The sequence below is a fragment of the Pocillopora verrucosa genome, chromosome 13, assembly GCF_036669915.1.
Source record: "Pocillopora verrucosa isolate sample1 chromosome 13, ASM3666991v2, whole genome shotgun sequence".
Taxonomy (NCBI): domain Eukaryota; kingdom Metazoa; phylum Cnidaria; class Anthozoa; order Scleractinia; family Pocilloporidae; genus Pocillopora; species Pocillopora verrucosa.
This window is the reverse complement of record NC_089324.1, coordinates 10,277,235-10,294,995: the sequence shown is the minus strand read 5'-3', so window position 1 is coordinate 10,294,995 and position 17,761 is coordinate 10,277,235. Positions and strand designations below refer to the sequence as shown.

Here is a 17,761-nt window from a genome sequence, read left to right as displayed (position 1 = left end):
GAAAATCTAAATTAAATCGTAAATCTAAATTAGACAGCATTCGTGGACACTCTGTAACGTTCGAATGAACGAAACGAGTTTAATTATGTTCATAATCACCTGCGTTCATTAAAGAATTCATACGATGTAGTTACCTTTTAAACATCTAATCTGGAAAGTATATAGGCTATAGAAACTAATCTGGAACTAAACGGTATGGTATCCAGAATGTTTGTTTGGTTTTTTAATTTTTGTTACCGCATCGTTTATAAGTAAAACATCAACTCACCACTTTTTCTAAGATTAGTCTTTTTGCAGTTTCTCTCTGCTGGTCATTTCCACTGACAGTAAATCCTTCTTCTTCTCTATATCTGGATGTAATTATTGCTCCGGATCTCTGTCTTATACTATTCAACACGCTTCCATCCCTTCCAATGACACGACTCTTAAATTCTTCGGCTACTGGTACATATTCACTATCCATTTCCAGCCTCTCTCCTCTTGCGTTTCAATTGATCAACTGAAAACCAGAAAATTTCTAATCAGCTGACAATTTCTATAGCCTCAAGCAATGGAAGGTTTATTCGCGACAAATCAAAAAGTAATTAAACAACAAACAAATAAAAACGAATAACTAAGCTCTCCAATCGTGATTCCTGAGCGCCATAATCCTTTTACTAATTTTCTAACTTTTCCAGCCATGGTTTATTTTGATTTGACATAGACTAATAAGTAAATTATTACGTTGACGGTCTCCCGCGAAGGTCAATTCTGATCCAGCCATAAAACTGGGGGGAAATCCATAACAGACAGAAACTACCTATCTAATGCAGCATAAGAACAACAAGTCATGGCAATGTCTTCATCAAGAGATCTAAAAACATATCCTAGCATCCTTGATCGTGTACTCTGATCGTCATGGCGAGACTAGCCCTGGGAAGGACGTTTTGATTAGTAGTGATATTCTCACAATCAATCATTATCCTTTTGATAGCATCAGTATGAGTGAGACATGGCTAGAAAACAACTAACAAGTACCTGACCGTATGTCTCAATATCTGGATACGAGAATGTATTTCAAACCGAGATCAGAGAGAAGCAGGCGGCGGACATCAAGTTCAAGCGTCTTCAGGACATTAAGAAACTAAAGCCAGACATAAAGTGAGATCCCTGGGCTAAGTAACAACAGAGGTTTTGAACAAATACTGCTAAAGAGTTTTAAAACTATGCTAGATCATCTCTCTGTTCACTGAGATGGACTACTTGTGATAACAGTTTTCAACAAATACTGCTAGAGAGTTTTAAAACTATGCTAGATCATCTCTCTGTTCACTGAGATGGACTACTTGTGATAACAGGTGATTTCGATATTGATGTGCCTAACTCAGACGCGACATTACCTATGCAATACACTGATATTCTCTGCATACACGATCTACCGCCGGTAGTCACTCTAAGTCAACACGAATCACAGCCAAGTCGAAAAATCCAATTGATCACTTTATTACTAACTATGTAAACAGACTGACAAACACAGATGTGCTACCGCGACCACTGATTAGCAATTACTATGTACCGTACGTCTGCGGGAACGCACGATTCAACCGATTTGGACTGTGATACAGGTACATCAGGAATGAACGACGCTTCTCTGAATAGACTGAATATGCCTTTATTGAGGATGACAAAGGCCTACCAATGAGTGCAATATACGGTGTTCATGACCCAGATGAGAAATTAGAAATGTTCGACACAATGCTGTTTGACTGCATGGAAAGACATGTTCCTTTGAAGGGTACTAAGATAATCCGTCCTCTTACGTTATGGCTAAAATATAAGAACATACGCTTTTTTTCTGTTCTAGAAAGATGCAGCTATACATTGGGTAGGACATGCCCTTAGAAGAAAGTCTGAAGCTTCTTAATGGCCAACACGGTATCAAAGAAGATAATTTTCTTCGCTTACTTAGTGTTATAAGACAATGGTCAAGGACCCCTCAGAATGTTTTTTATTCGCAAATGATTTCCGACCCTGTCACTGTTTCAAACTTAAGTTTACATCTGCACCTTTAAATAGTCTAAAAATTATTTTTAATCGTGTTATTGATACATGGAATTATTTGCCAAAATAGATCGTTGAGGTGGACAATTTAACATTTATAGGAATAGACTCAAATACCATCTTACGGGCGCTTTTTGCGAACATTTAGTTACCTTAAGGTTCGACGTATTTCTTATTTCAAAACAGATACAAATTTTTTTATTACTTTTACGAGGAGATAAACCAGAAAGCTATAACTTCTTTTATCTCCTTTTCGCTTTTTGGTTTAATTGTGAATAAACAATAGTTATTATCATTGTTATTACTATTATTATCATTATTATTATTATTATTATTATTATTATTATTATTATCATCATTGTCCATAAAGTTCGCTTAGATTTAAAAATGAACTATAAACGCGGAAAAAATATATTCAAAAAGTAAAATCAAACGTTTTCCACGTTAGGTCATCATCATCATCATAATCGTGATTCATGATGACTTAGCTGTCGAAAACGTTTGGTTTTTATCTTTTAGATATATTTTTTCCATTTAAATTGCTCTTTTTTAGTTGTTATTATTATTTTCATTATTATTATTATTATTATTATTACCATTAACAGTTCGAAAAGACATACTTCTGCCAAAGTCTTTAATAGCCTCCCTAAGGACATTAGGAACATATCAGACAGGGACTGTTCAATTAGGAGAAGGAACCATTATTTTAATACTGTTGCAAAAGATAGGCAATGATTCATTTATTCCATTATTCTATTTTTAGTAAATTACAGGACTCATATAGAAATATATTTATATACATTATCGCTTTAAGACTATCTAAATTGTATTGAAGTTATTTTTAACTAGTAGTGAACTATGACAAGTCTAGGAATTGTGTGACTTTAGATTCTGGATGAAGAGCAAGAACTCATGGTCTGGAAAACATAAACAAATCATTTTTATTATTTTCATTATCATTTATACTCAATTGGCGTAAAGCCACTTACGTCTTACAGGCAGTAACTACAAGCCAAAACTAACCAATCAATTTACACTAGGCGGACTTATAACACTCGCCTGACAACAACTCTACGCTCGACTTTGATAAGGACTTCCGTCGTTGGAGGAGGTTGTCGAAAAGTCAGTCGCTACTACCAATATGGTCCTTCTTAGAATTACCCAAACCACACGGTCAAATCATATCAAACCATTTCAAACCAGTTCAAACCCTTTAGTGTATCAAGACATGTACACTTTTAAGAATGATTTTTATCGAGTACAAACAAACGTGGTGAGTGTAAATCTTTGAATAATAATCTTGACAAGCAATGACCCAATCGAAAACAACTGTGATGTTTCAGCTGAAGTGCTAAATCGTAAGTTATAATGCTTCTCAGGTTATATCGAGCTTGAAAAGAGAATAATTCAAACAATTCTTACCGGAACTTGATTAAGCGTTCGAGAAAATTTGAGTACTTCCGGGAGGGCGAACGATATTATTCAGCTGGTTGATTCTGCAAATAACTGGAAAAGTAAACCAAAAATTGGCAAGTCAAATATTACTGCCCGTTTCAGTTGCATGAATAGGTAGCTAAAATATTGGTAAACTTACCTATTCACCGCAACTAACGAAAAATTACAAAACATGACCATAAGATTTAGTAAATCATTGCTTGATCATCTTCGATTAAAGTTAACCTGTCGATCGCTAACAAGTACAATATTTTGTTATGATTTAAGATTTTCTTAACTAGAAAAAGTCGCTCAGATGCGAGAGAAAAAAACTTCAGTGATTTACATATACGTACATTCATCACAAATAAAGCAGTTGTGAAAAGCCAATTGCGTGATCACAAATGTTATTCATGCTGCCTAATTTTTTTTTTAAATGACATCATTCAGCGACTAATGCTTTACTAATTCCATTATCATCAAGTTCGTTTAAATATGAAAATAAAAATTGTCGAAAGATCAGGCGCTTAGTAAAACTCAGAAATCATGTTTTAAATATTTTGAATGGCGATGAAGATCTGAGCGTCCATCGTTAGAGAAATGTTCTCAGTTATTCATATTTAACAACGCAAAGGAAATGCTGTTCGAATGTCAAACACATCTGTGTATATTCCTGTTTTCGTCAATGAGATTTTTTTCTCCATGGTTTTAAAATACGAATGTGAAATGATTCTAGGTAAACAATGCAAGAAGTTATCATGCCATTTCCTTATCCTTAAGTAAATTTGTAACTTACCATTGTCTCTGGTGGTGGTTTATGTTTCATTCACAAATCGTTAATTTGAAAACGGCTGAAAAAAGCTCTACGGTCGATCGGTTTTCACTATAACCTTTTGTAGCTTAGTTTGCTGGGAAACGGATTTTTCAGAACTGAGATGTTTGAGAGAATCGAGCTGTGTCGCAACCAAAGTACTTTCGTCATGGCCGATGTTGTGCTGGATTAGACAGCAATGATGTCTGGCGATCGCAAGGCATGATGGAATTATTGCATTTTGTCAGCAGGAGACAGTTATGTCGGATTAATATTTATTCCTCGGAAACACTTCGAGCTCAGTTTCCCAGGAACAAATATTGATCCGTTATGTCCGTGCTCAGCGTGATTTTGAGTTCACCTTAAATAGTCTGTTTTATTTTCATGAACTAAGAAAAGGTCCACGCAGTGCCTTTTTTAAAGGAGTTTGCATAGATCTGTCAAAGACATCGATCATCGCCTTAGTGGGATCATTTACAATACTTCTAGCACGTTCCCCGGAAGAACCTCCATCATCCACTACAGAACTACCGCGGGCTCCGGTGAATAGGTGCATCAGGAGCTCTGACTAATTTCCGGCTTATTTTATGTGACTTTCGCTTTCGCGGTTTTTGTATTTTCTGCACTGCAGGGAAACAATGACAGAGGATAAAGATGGAAAGATGATAGATCAGATGCTGTTTGCTTTATGAACCGTTCAGGATCTACCCCAGGAAATGGAGACTTAGTTTTTCGTAAATATTTGTTTAAAACACTCAAGAATTTCTCAAGCTTATCTTACGCAGATATGTTGTCATTATTACATTGTTCACGTATTTAATTTCTTCACTGTCGACATTACATTTGTAATTGATATGTACAGATCTGCCATGAGGCTAATTAAGTAAAGAAATGTGTTACCTCTTCAATCGATTGGTGTTGCTTAAAAGAGAAAGGTTATCTGCAATTTCTGTCTCTCATCTGCACGCCAAAATTTCATGTGCCTTTGGAGGGGACATTAGAAGTTCACGACTTACCACATGTATTTCTCATGTTCTCTGCATGCTGCCAACACAAAATTAAATAGGCTGATGCAACGTATATTATCAACACTGTGAGTCGCTCTTTATGATATTTGCTGATAAAGTCTATTGGAATGCACATGTCTACGTGCCAAAGAACATACTATAAACATAGGTTAGTTAGAATTCAACAAATACATGTACGAAATGAAGTCTAATTATTTTTTAATGGTCAAATCAAGGAAGGACAATGTCCTGAATTAGTTAGGTATAGACTATATGATAAGCTTAACTTTACTCGCATTTTGATACAGCTGCATAGTATAGTTGCCCTGCTTCTGTTCAGTAATAAATCATGGAAGAATGAGGTAAGACCATCTGTGAATCCATTCGTCGATATGAGACCTGGCAAATTTATTGGCAAAATGGCCAACTAGCAAATTTGACTCGTTGAGAGTTCAAAGTTACGTGGACCGGCAAACTGAAATTAGTATAGGACATGTTCCTGATGACGCTTATACAGCGTGATATGACAAAGTACTCCCAGCGGGTACTTTATGTTTCATGGCAGACATAGCTTTTAAAAACGCATTTTACGTTTTATTCTCTGAAATTTGGCGGCTTAAATTAAGATTGACGACTGAAAAAAACAGTGAACGACTTAAATACTCAAAGACATTTAAATAACATTTCCCACTTCGTTTTCGTAAAGTTATTCTGCAATCAAGCTCGCTTCTGGAAGAAAAAATGTCAGCCTGTAGAAATCTACGATGGAGGGGTCAGCCATCCTCGACACCGCGAGCGTGTTTTTTAATCTTCGAAGTAAATTTCTTCGAATATATTTTTGACGTCGCTAAAGGGGACTGCCTTCTCTTTCACTGTTTTGTCAGAGTCCTTGTTCAATACACATAACAAAGTTCATGTTACGACATGTTAAGGAAGCAATAGTAAGCAAGTAAGTAATGTCCTAACTTAATGAAGGTGACACAAAAAACTGATAAACTAGTGGCCCAATAACTTCCGGTAAATCATTCGTTCGATTCATCTTAAATTCCATAATTCATGCTTTAGGTTACCATCTCAAACAGAGTGTCATTCTGCAATCATTCAGCCAAACAAACGTGGGTGCTTACATCCAATGCAAGGGTTTGAAATATCTTCGTGAATTTTGAAACGAGCGTAACTGAACTGAACTATGTAAAGGCTGCTAAAAAGTGGAATAGTTTTCTCTGAACCATGAATTTAGTCAAACGTAGGTAGTTTTGAGAGATGAAAAATCAACCATTAGGTCCAAATTGGGGTTGAAAATCAATCGTTTCATATTATCACTACTGCAGGTTTAGCCGGGGCCGATTTCAGATCTTAATGATTAGGACGCCACCAGCGAGTTTTGAGTACATTTTGATTATTCTTATCATCATTTAGATATGTGATCAGCAAAGCTGGGAGGTAAGTGCAATAGATTTGACTTTATGACAAATCAGTGCATATTTATTACATTTAGGTGGATACTTTCAAACAGAAGATTCAATACTCATAATAAAGAGAGAACTGTAATGGTCTTTTGTAACAAATTATAATCAATAAGTTAACCTACATCAAGTCCGCGGATAACTACTTTTCCGAAATGACACCACATGTCGGCCCTCGACCCCTTTTCCGTTTTAATTCTGCGCAGAGATTGCAAAGCATCTTTTTTTAGTCTCAACTCGTATGCCGTGATATCACTGCAACTTGACTCCTTGAGCAGAGAAAACAGAGGAAAACTTTTACCGATTTTCCCTAATGATTAAAAACTATTCACCTGAGTGGAGGTGGTTAATGGGGGAATTTACCTCACCTCTTCGAGGCTCGATAGATATCCACCACTAGCCATCGACACCGAGGCGAATAGTTGTTTTAGTATATACTTGAGGTAAAGTAACACAAAAAGATAATTATAACTCACCCATTCCTACAACAGTTACGATATTTTCGGGCGCAAATACGGCGCGAGCAAAGGATATCATGAGTTTGAGTAGCGAATCAGAGCGCCTCTTCAACACTATCCGCTCTTTTAGTATATACTAATAGTATTTAGTGGCCCTCCCTGCCATCCAAATTTCCGTTGTAACTCTAAAATGGTGAGTATCTAAATCGATGCCCATAGTGCTTTGTTCTTCTTTGTCAAAACCTATGCCGTTTAACGAATTCTTCAAGCTAGTTTTTCCAGATCGGTCCTGTCCAACCAACATCAGCACTGCTCTTCTGTCACAGATTTTTTCCTTCACTCAAGACACGGCAGTAGACTTGCAAAGGAAAAGGCCCTCTTGCAAGAGGTAGAGCGTCTGAGGTACAGAAGGTCCGAGGTTCTACTCCTGTTAGGAAAACACAGATTTTTTTTCTAAGAGCATGCCTATTTCATTTACTGAAAAACACCTTTCATCACTTACATCGCCAGGATTAAAATTTACTATCTTCATTCATATCATAATTACGCATAAGTATCACATATCGACATTTCCATTCTCGCAAGATACAGGAACATTGCCACCATGGACTTAAATGACTTAGCTTGCGACGAGTCTCCCATAGCTTAGTGGTAAAGTGTCTGAGGCACTAATTGGAAAGTCGTAGGATCGAGGCCTGTTATGAGCACTCGGAGTTTTTTCTCGGAGTACGCTAATGACATTCACTGAATAACATCTTCCCTCACTTAAATAGACAGGCTTAAAATTTACCAACTTCATTTAAATCATCATTGCGCATTAGCATCACATATCGACATTCCTATCCTCTCATTATGATGGAAGTTTGGTAGCATAAATCCATAATTAAACGGCTCAGCTAGCCACGAGCTCAATTGTAATGTATCCTGTAATGAGTACTCAGAATTTTCTTTTTGCCACGGGCTCGAGGGTTGGGGGGGGGGGGGGGATTGGAATATCTCAGTCCTCTACAAGGATTTAAACTTCAGATTTTAGTATTTGATGATTCAGGCTCTGAGCTACAGTTTTGTATTCACTAGTAAAGCACAGGAAAAGAAAATCCGAAAAACCGAGTAGCAAATGTCGTTTTATTATCAATTTATTTTTTAGTCTTTTTGTCTAGACTCATTTCGAACGAAAAATAGCCTCCTTTGCTCGATGACTGAGATTAGAACTTGCCAATCTGCTCTATCTTAAGATTATGAGTGCTTTGGACCGAAGAATTCCAAAACGTTTTCATTTATGCTAGTTATGCTGCATCGCAGAATAACTTCAATAAAGCATAATTATCCGATTGGCTTTTAATTTCGAAAACATTTCTCATCATCTTTTCAACAACAAAGCTTTGAACTTTTTTAATAAACTGTTTCCTCTTTGGGTACATAGTCTGCACCTGTTGCATTCTCTGTTGCAACACACATACAAACACACGTAAGAAACATTTTTTTAGATTCCCATTTGTAATTAGCAGACCGCCATTAAAACGTATAAAATGACATTTGCAATTGTCTCAAGCTAATTATTCTTAGTTAAGGAATCTTACGTCCTTGAATTGAAGTCTGAGAAATTTACTAGAGTTTCGATAGGAATTGAACCTGTGCCTTCTGTGTACAGGTATAAGGGTTGCATTGGTTCAGCATAAGAATCCGCTTTAAGCAAAACTACCTGTAGATTTCTTCGGTCGGATATGAACGCTTTACTATTTTACTGAAAAGAACTCCCTTCACTGATCCACTATTGTCGCAGCCTTTATGTACTACTGCAATAATGATCTTATGATCATGGTTTAAATTCCAAATAATATTTGTCGAAAGATCACGGGATCTATTCTTTAAGTACTAAATATCACAACAGAAAGGAGACGGTAGAGCGTTGTTGCCCATGATACATGCCAAATACCGCGAAGGAAATACAGCTGTGGTGTCATAAACCCAAGGGCACTTTCTTATTGACACCAATTATTGACAGTATATTCGATTGTGTTATTCAAAGCCGTGATGTTCGAGAGGATCGAGCTCTAAAGCAACCGGAGAAACTTTCGCCATCGCCGATTGCATGCCCGGATGGTAAACGATTATTTCGAACCTTGTGCCCAGGGGTTTCTCGGTCAGTTTTCAAGACGGAGGGGCCAAAAGAAACCTCCAACAGACACCTCTCTCAAACGACTACCGATTGGTATCTTTCTTGCAAGACATTTCATTAGTTTAATTGGTTCAATAAGCCCGTCAGAAAAGCGTTAATGTAACAAGCCTCAAATTCAGAGATACTTTTCAAGTTTTGTAACCTACAGCAGTATGTTTTTACGGTTAATACCTGCTGACGTATCACAAATCTATCCGGTCATAAGATATAGAGCCGCCTCCTCCTCCACTCCCACCGCTTAGACAGCAGAAGGCCAACTTCGAGTCTTTATGCCTTGTTATCATAACTGATTACGTTGGATCTCTACGTTGGAAGATACCTCTTTACCTTAAAAATGTATTTTATTGCGTGAGGTATTTTCTTTATTTATCTATCTATTCTTTTTTGTTGGTCTTTTTTTTTGGGGGGGGGGGAATCTTATTAATTAGCCTTTGCTATTAAGATGACCCTAAATCGCTCACTATCTAGGTTTATTTTCTTATTTAGAGGGAGATTTTAAAATTCTTGTCTGCCTATTTGTAATTTGTATTTGTTGTAGACTGAACTGAGTTGAAGTCGCAAGTCTCCCTACTAAAATATGACTGCTTACGATGTGATGAAAATGTGTTCGCCCAGAACATTTAATGGTTTGTTAAAAAAAATTATTAAATGAATAGAAACAAGTCAGATTATCTTTAATTATGACAAAGTACAAAATAGAACAGATTCCTCGAGACACTTATTTTGTCCATTATCAATAAATGGTAAACAGTTTATGATATCCTGCCATTATTTCAAACTTTGGCGTTTAAAATTATTTCAACAAGAATATTTAAATAGTACTCTGGGAAAATGACGTGATAAGGAAAAAGAGTAGTTTTTATTCTATTTGCTCAAAGATATGTCCTCTTACAAGATCCATATATTACCTGAGTGATGTTCCTTTCACTGTGTCCCATGGAACAAAAGGGTTTCGTTACCGAAGTCATTTAATCTCTCTAAAAAACCAAGATCTTAATCGCAGAGATCCACGAATTTTGGAAGGTAACACAAGATTTAATTATTTCCGTCCTAATTAAACCAAAACAACAACAATAAATGAAAAAGCCAACAAACATAGAAACTAAATACAACTTGCGCTTACGCTTTATTTCGTAAATTTGACTCTGAAATGAAGTGGAGGCATTTCTTTTGCTACAATTTCCTTTGTTATGTTGTGTGAACCACGCGTCCATGAGAACAGAATGGACATAAGAAACACTCCACATCTAATAGATTTCACCAAGAATAAATTACTCCACACGCAGTCTATCATCAAAGTTCGCTGGCTGCAAAAAGCTTAGATTTGGGCCAAATTATCCGTATCGATATCCCGTTTTCCTTTCGTTATAATAATCTCAATCACGGAATAGATCACGGAAGAGCGGCAGAGGAGAACCATTAGGAGGCTTGAAACGGAAAGATGTAAAATCTGGTGAGACAATTATTAAAATTTGGGCAGTGCTAGACGAGGAAATTTTCATCTATACCGTAGAGAGAATTTGATGCAAGTCTCGGAATTGAATCCGAAGAGACCCGAATAAAGGGGTACGTTGTGTAGATTCCACGAGATATCTGATATGGTTAGGTGAATACGTTTGCAGCAAGGTGTAGAAATTGACAAGTTTTAACCGTTAACAAGAGATTATAACCCGTTTATTTTCTCTTGCGCGCCGTTATTCATCAAAAAAGGTTAACCGTAAATATGTTTCTTATACCGGAGCAGAAGAAATTAAACGTTAGCCGTGATTTTTTTCTAAATTTTTTAACCGTAAGCCGTAAAGGTCATTACCCCATCGAGACTCTTAACCTACAGATGTGCGTTTAACTTTTCCCGGCAGTTTTGAGAGCTCAGGTTGAAATTTCAAGTGGCGAAGTTATTTCACTTTATTACACGCAAAAAAAAATTAAAACCGTTTTCTGGATATATGTTCTATCCAATTTCCGTTTAGAATGGACAATGAACGACTTTTTCAGGCTGTTCTTGTGTCTTAATTCCGTACGAAAACGCGTTTTATAATCACTCACCGCCTCAGCTTGCTTACCTGCTGTCCCTGCCGGCATAATTCCTCTTAAATACTCAACAACATCAGTCTTGTCATGATCTTTAGCATCCCTCGTGAGGCAACGGATCCATTTCTCAGTTTCAGGTTTTGGATCTTCCAGTGAGGCATCATCAAGTTGTAGATTGTGAAGCAATTTATCTACAACTTTTTTCGGGGCGTCCGATGTTAACTGGAGAGATTCGCTAACTTTGTGAGGCAAAACAAGAGATTTGTATCCATTCCCTAAAATATCGAAAAACAACGACATCGATAAACAAAATGAGCCACAAAAAAATCTAACATTATCTTGTCCTCGACCTAAAAAGATAATGAACACGGGGGAAAAAAGGGGCAACCTGATACAGAAATGGAAGGAACACTATGAATGATCAGCAAAGGGGGTAATGCACATTGCACTCACCTTAAAATCCGCAACGAGGGTAATGCACGTTACACTCAACTTAAAATCAAACAACCAAAACGGTAAAGAAACAAAACAAAGTAACCTTTTGAAAAAGGAACTAGCATTCTGTCGCTCTCTTGAAATGCATCTTGCCGTGAATGGGCAGCTTCTAATTGATTTCCAGCGGATGTCTGAATTTGACCATTTCCGACAGGAGTGTTACAAATGAAGGTGTTAAGGTAAGTAACGATTCTGGGCTCTCACGAAGTTAATGCAATATAGTTTCCTTCATGGAATGTGATGACTTACGATATTTACGCACGAGTTTGTTTTCACAAAACGAACGAGCGAGGCTTTTCGAGCGAATGAATCAGTTTGTTTATAATATACAAACTGAGATTTACTTGAAATTCAAGGGGATTTATTAAATCGTCTTTACAAGTATCCATGTAGTTTTGAAGGCTTTCTAGGAAACTTACAAAAAGGTGCCTTACAAGTTAAATCAAGGCTTGAAATAGAAAAATAAAATGCTGAATTACAGCATGACAATTTCATAACGAATTAGTTTTTGGTAAGTATTCATTCAAGAATATACTGAATAAAATGGAGGAAAAGCTCGACAGAAATAAGTATTTAGCTTTTCAACGAAGCTGACTCTTTCTATGTCAAAGGTGGACTGTCGTCGTCGTCTGAGGAATCAAATACCTGTTTCATTCTTAAATAAGTTTGTTGTTCATGTGCTTCTGTTGAAGGACCAGGACGGGTTAATGTTAATGGTGAAATTTGAATGAAATTTGAATGAAATCAGTCGTAAGTTTGGACGAAACGCTCTACCCACGTGAGAGAAAGCAATTTTGCTGCTCTGATTGGCTATCAAAATTTTTTTAGGTGGGTTTTCTTGTAAAGAAAAGTGTGAGTTAATCTCAAGTATGTATTTTATAAAACACCTTTAAGCGCAGTGAGGATGAAATAAATTTACAACCTAAAAAAGATAAATGGAGACTAACTTTGTGCCAAAGGAACCAGTTTTCCGTCGCTTTCAGCGCCGTCTTGTGGTTGTAGCTGAACAGATTGAGAGGTATCACAGGTGTCTTCTCGTTTCCACCTAAGATAAAATTACAAACAATAAATTTTGACTGATAAAAGTGGTCAACACCGTAAAAAGCAAATGAAAGGAAAGGAAGATAGATCAAGGATTGTCCTTATCTAAGCGATGGTTGATGTACTGTGAGAGACACGGTGTGCTAAGGGTCCACACTCTGTAGTCTGGATCGAGTGGTCTGGGCTCGAGCCCTGCTCGGCTTGTTATTTTGAGAAGGACAATTTTCTCCCCATGGGGCTCCCTCTCTCGCCTAAGTATTAATTGTCACCAGCAAACTGCCGAGGGAACTATATCCAAGTTGAGGAGGGGGGGGAGAGGGAAGGGGGATACCCATAATGAGTCAGCAGCCCATCTAGGGTAAGTGGTAACAATGACAAGCCCTGGCAATTATGAACCACTGAGGCGGAATGGACGTTTAATTTTTATCTGTTAAGCCCGCTGGTGCATATTCTCACAAGAAATTAACCACATTGGTTCTATCATAATCCTTAGCATCCCTTATAAGACAACGGATCCATTTTCGATCGTCAGGAGCTGGAGCTTTCAGCGATGAAAGATTCAGCAGTTTACAGGCAATATCTTTTGCAGGGACTGATTCGGACTTGAGAGATTGGGAAACATCGTGAGGTAGCGCAAGAGATTTTTCTCCATACCCTAAAATGCGCAAATGTACCTATTACTCATTATTCTGCACGGAAAAACGTTTTTATAATTATTTCGATGACAAAAGTCCAGTAAGAATACCCTATAAAGTGGTGGCTAACCTGTCCAAGCTGAGGCCCCCCTCCACGTTGATGATTCGCCGTCTGCTGTTGATAAAAATAGCAGCTAATATGAATAAGGGCTCTTTTGGGAAAATTAAGCCGTTTTCATTCGTTCCCACTCATTTCGGCGAAATGAGTGGAAACGATTGAATACGAATAATTGCCAATCAGTCAGTGGCGTATCTGAGAGGAGAAAAAATCAATTATTTCCACCAGGATATACCCTAACAAACCTTATACACATCTCTTTTCATGGTAATTCGACGGAATATGGGGTTTGCAGTCTTACTCTGTAGAAAGGGCAGTCTTCATGTGACCTGACATCAAATGACCTTAAAAAAGAGACTTTGGCAAATCTCCTCGGCGCTGAAGACAAAAAGGGCTTCGAGAAACACTTTCAACTATTTAAAAAATTTTATATAAGTCTTATACAAGTCTCGAAAAGCAGCCAATATTTGCTATTTGCCGTTTAAAATAATATAATATAACCATGTAAAATTATCGATCATGTTAATGCTAAGAAGGATATTTTGCGTATCTCTTGATGGTTTTGGCAATCTAATTCATAATGAAATAAATATTGTAGGAAGAAAGAACGCTGTAATCACATATAATTCAAGCGAAAACGCACCTGCCTGTTTTTTGTAAAATGTTACAGACGCATCACCATACACGATCAGCTTTTTCTTTCCTCGTGTTCAGAATTGTTGAGAATTTGACAACGAATAACAGTACTGACAATCTCGCTGTCCAAACGTCCTTTCTAATGAGTATGTTACTAATTCATGCATGCCAGGAGAAAAACATTTTTTCTAACCTTTTCCTTGCCAGAAGAAATCCAAAGAGCAAACTGTTCGGCATGAATCCTGTTATCCAAAGCGGTTGCAGAATTGGTACAAACGGCCTGCTTTTCATCGCCTAAATCGGACTCTGAAATGAAGTGAAGGTATTCCTCTTGCATACAGCTTTCTTTGCGATGTCGCGGACAGAAGCTGACCACGCGTCCATGGGAACAAACGGGACAAAGGAAACTCACTTCGCATCCAACGTTCTTCACCCAGAAGAATTTTTTGCACACCCGTTCAATGATCGAGGTTAGCTGGTTGCGAAAAGCTCGAATTGAGTCCACATCGACCACATCAGTAGCACTATTTACACTGAGGACAACCACCTCAATTGTAGAAGAGTGGCAAAGGAGAACCAGGGAGAGGCTTTGATTCGGAAAGATGTAAAATCTAGCAAAATTGTTATAAGTATTGGGCAGATCTACGCCGGGAAATTTCTCTCTACACCACCGAAAAAATTCCAGCACAAATCGGGGAAATAGGCCAGGCGGAACCTGACCTGTATCAAATTTCAGAAAAAGAGAGGGGAGTTTGGCAGAGCATACTAGATCACTTATTTTGTTTGGTGGAAGCGTTTGCAACATCGATGGCACCAAGTAATGTTTGTTGCACAAGTCATCTGATGATGGCCAAGGACACATCAAGCTGAATTTTTCCATTATCGCAATAAGACTTTCGTGTGATTTTTTCTGAAGAACCAAAGAGTTCCAAACATGTTTGAGGAGGTTTTCTTCCAAGATGCCTTTTTCCTCGAGTTTTTCCCAAAGTGGAACAAATTCGTCCTCTTCGGGATAGGCCCTGACAGTTATGACATTCTTGAACACGTCAATCAACCACTGAATATCCAAAATAACTAACTCACTCAATTCTGGAGAGTCGTCAAAGTGAATCAAAATTCGCAGATCGTGCAAAAAGGTAGCACTGTCTGTACCTCGCTGTCGTTAATGTTACAAAATTTGGAAGCGATTTTTTTTCGCTGTCGAGAGAGAGATGAACTTGTGATCCTTTTCCTTAAGGACGCGAAGGACATTTTCGTATCTTAACCACTTGATTGGAACAACCTCGTTTACGTGTGGTAACTCTTTAAAAACGACATGACATGACATGACATGCATAGGTAGCATATAATGAAGCAACAAGATATAAGTTTATTAATAACAATAACATCGACTAACGGTAATTAAACTTCCGGCGAGGAAGAATGTACTATTGTTTGAATAAAACATGGCAATTCTACCGATTGATTTCAATAAAACTTTTCTTGCGGGTAAGAAATTGCAAATCAGTACCTTAATCAAAGCGTTAAGCTACTCCTCCTAACGATTTATAAATTTAGGGAACGGAAAAGCTCTTGACGGCTGTAACAAAACCTTGAAAACCACTCCAATATAAACGTCATTTGTTCAACAAGAGACATGACATGCATATGGAGGTGTATAATGACGCAACAAGATATAAGTTTATTAATAATGATAACATCGACTAGCGGTAATTAAACTTCCGGCAAGGAAGAATGTACTGTTGTTTGCCCAATAAAACTTGGCAATTCGACCGATTGATTTTAATAAAACTTTTCTTGCGGATAAAAAATTATAGATCAATGCCTTAATCAAAGCGTTACGCTACTCCTCCGAGCGATTTATGAGTTTAGGAACCGGAAAAGCCCCCGGCAATTGTAACAAAACCTTGAAAACGACTTCAATATAAACGTCACTTGTACAACAACGCAGAAAATCTGGGCAAAAAGTGTGCTACAAAGGTACATATGTTGAATTTACACATTTTGGCACTTAGAGATTATGAAAAACATGGCTGGATTCGAAATCGATCACCTGGATATCATTTTAATCTCCAAATCTCACGAAACAACGGAACATAGAAATTTGCCACTAGATTGATAGCGAGAATAGATTCTCCAAATAAACTTTGTGCGATTCTTGGAGTGAGTTACGAACCTGTGGTAGTAATGCGTTGACTCCTTGTTTGAAGCTTGTTTGTTTTTCCAATCTCCATGCAGAAGAAAATAGTACCGTTCCCTTTGCGAAAACACCAGATCGAAAGGTATTATTTTCTGCCTGTGACAAAAGTCGTCCTTACACCCCTTGCATGTTTTCGCATCAGAAGGCAGCATGCATAAGACGAATGGACGTTCATTGTGATAAATTTCATTGTAAACGTATGTAGCATTGTTAGACAATTCTTCTGACTGCATGGCATTTGCTGTAGAATCATTTGCGTTAAAGGGGCGGCAATTGAACTTGTTTCTAGACCCTTTCTTTCTGGCAATAGATTTATTCACAAACGCTTCTTCTAAAGCAGTTCGCGAGACTCTTTTTTACCTAGGCCCTTGCAAATTTGTTCGAGGTGTTTGCCAAGCATTTCGTTTTTCTCCGCTACAGCAACGGAGTGCTTGCAAACTTTATCGGCCTTGAAACTTGGGCACCGACACGATACGTGGTTAGCGTGAACAGTGCACTATACTCTTCCGTGCTTAGCGGACTTCGACGCCACTTTAAACTTATTCTGGGCCTTCCTTTCATCAAGGATAGGTAGCCTTTGGATTGCCGATGGACTATTGAGTAACGGGAGTGCTTCTTCTTTTACAGCAAGGGCTACTTCTTCCTTCTATCCTCGCTCAGATACCAAAATTTTACAGAATTCCTCGGATAACTCATGGAACTCCCTGTCTGTACATCTCTTGGCAATTGTGTCATTCACCGTGATGGTTTTCTTGTAAAGAGCGTTGTCGACTGAAATCGAGTTGAACTTTGCAAAGTCCTCTTTTCTTTGCGCCACACTCCATTCAAACTAGACCTCCGCGGGAACGGCTACTTGCGCCGCTATCTTTCATAATTCATATTGGTCACTTAAACCGATGACTGCCAATGTTAGTTCCTGTTGTTGTTTCCGGTGTACCTCTTCAAAGATGTTTTTTGTGAATTCTAGTTTAGAGAGCTCCGTCGTTTCTGACTTCTTTTGCTCTCAAAGATAGCTTTCTTTTGTTTGAAGCAACACATCGTTAATTACTTCCGAGCCATTGGTATATGGTCTAGCAGGTTTGCTTGCTTGCAAACTCATTTTTTTCGCAATCATTCTTTGTCTTTCGTCGAGGAATTTAGAAAACAGCGGCCGATAGGAAGATTCCTTTCTCAGCAGTTCCTTTTCTTTCTCGTCAAGCACTTCTTCTGC

At 37.8% G+C, this 17,761-nt stretch overlaps 1 protein-coding gene across 3 annotated transcripts in view; it reads right to left on the bottom strand.

Annotated features, from left to right (window-relative positions):
- LOC131788618 (uncharacterized) overlaps positions 1-4,468 on the bottom strand; it is a 30,872-nt gene extending 26,404 nt beyond the window's left edge. For 2 of the 3 annotated variants that reach the window (XM_066160652.1, XM_066160654.1), the window contains exons 1-3: positions 4,271-4,468; positions 3,463-3,546; positions 269-499 (exon numbers count right to left, since the gene is read on the bottom strand). In XM_066160652.1, coding sequence (XP_066016749.1) covers positions 269-463 — 195 coding nt within the window. In that variant the 5' untranslated portion in view covers positions 464-499; positions 3,463-3,546; positions 4,271-4,468. The remainder of the gene's footprint in view (positions 1-268; positions 500-3,462; positions 3,547-4,270) is intronic. The other variant, XM_066160653.1, reaches the window with a different exon arrangement.
- Between the last annotated feature and the right edge of the window lie 13,293 nt (positions 4,469-17,761).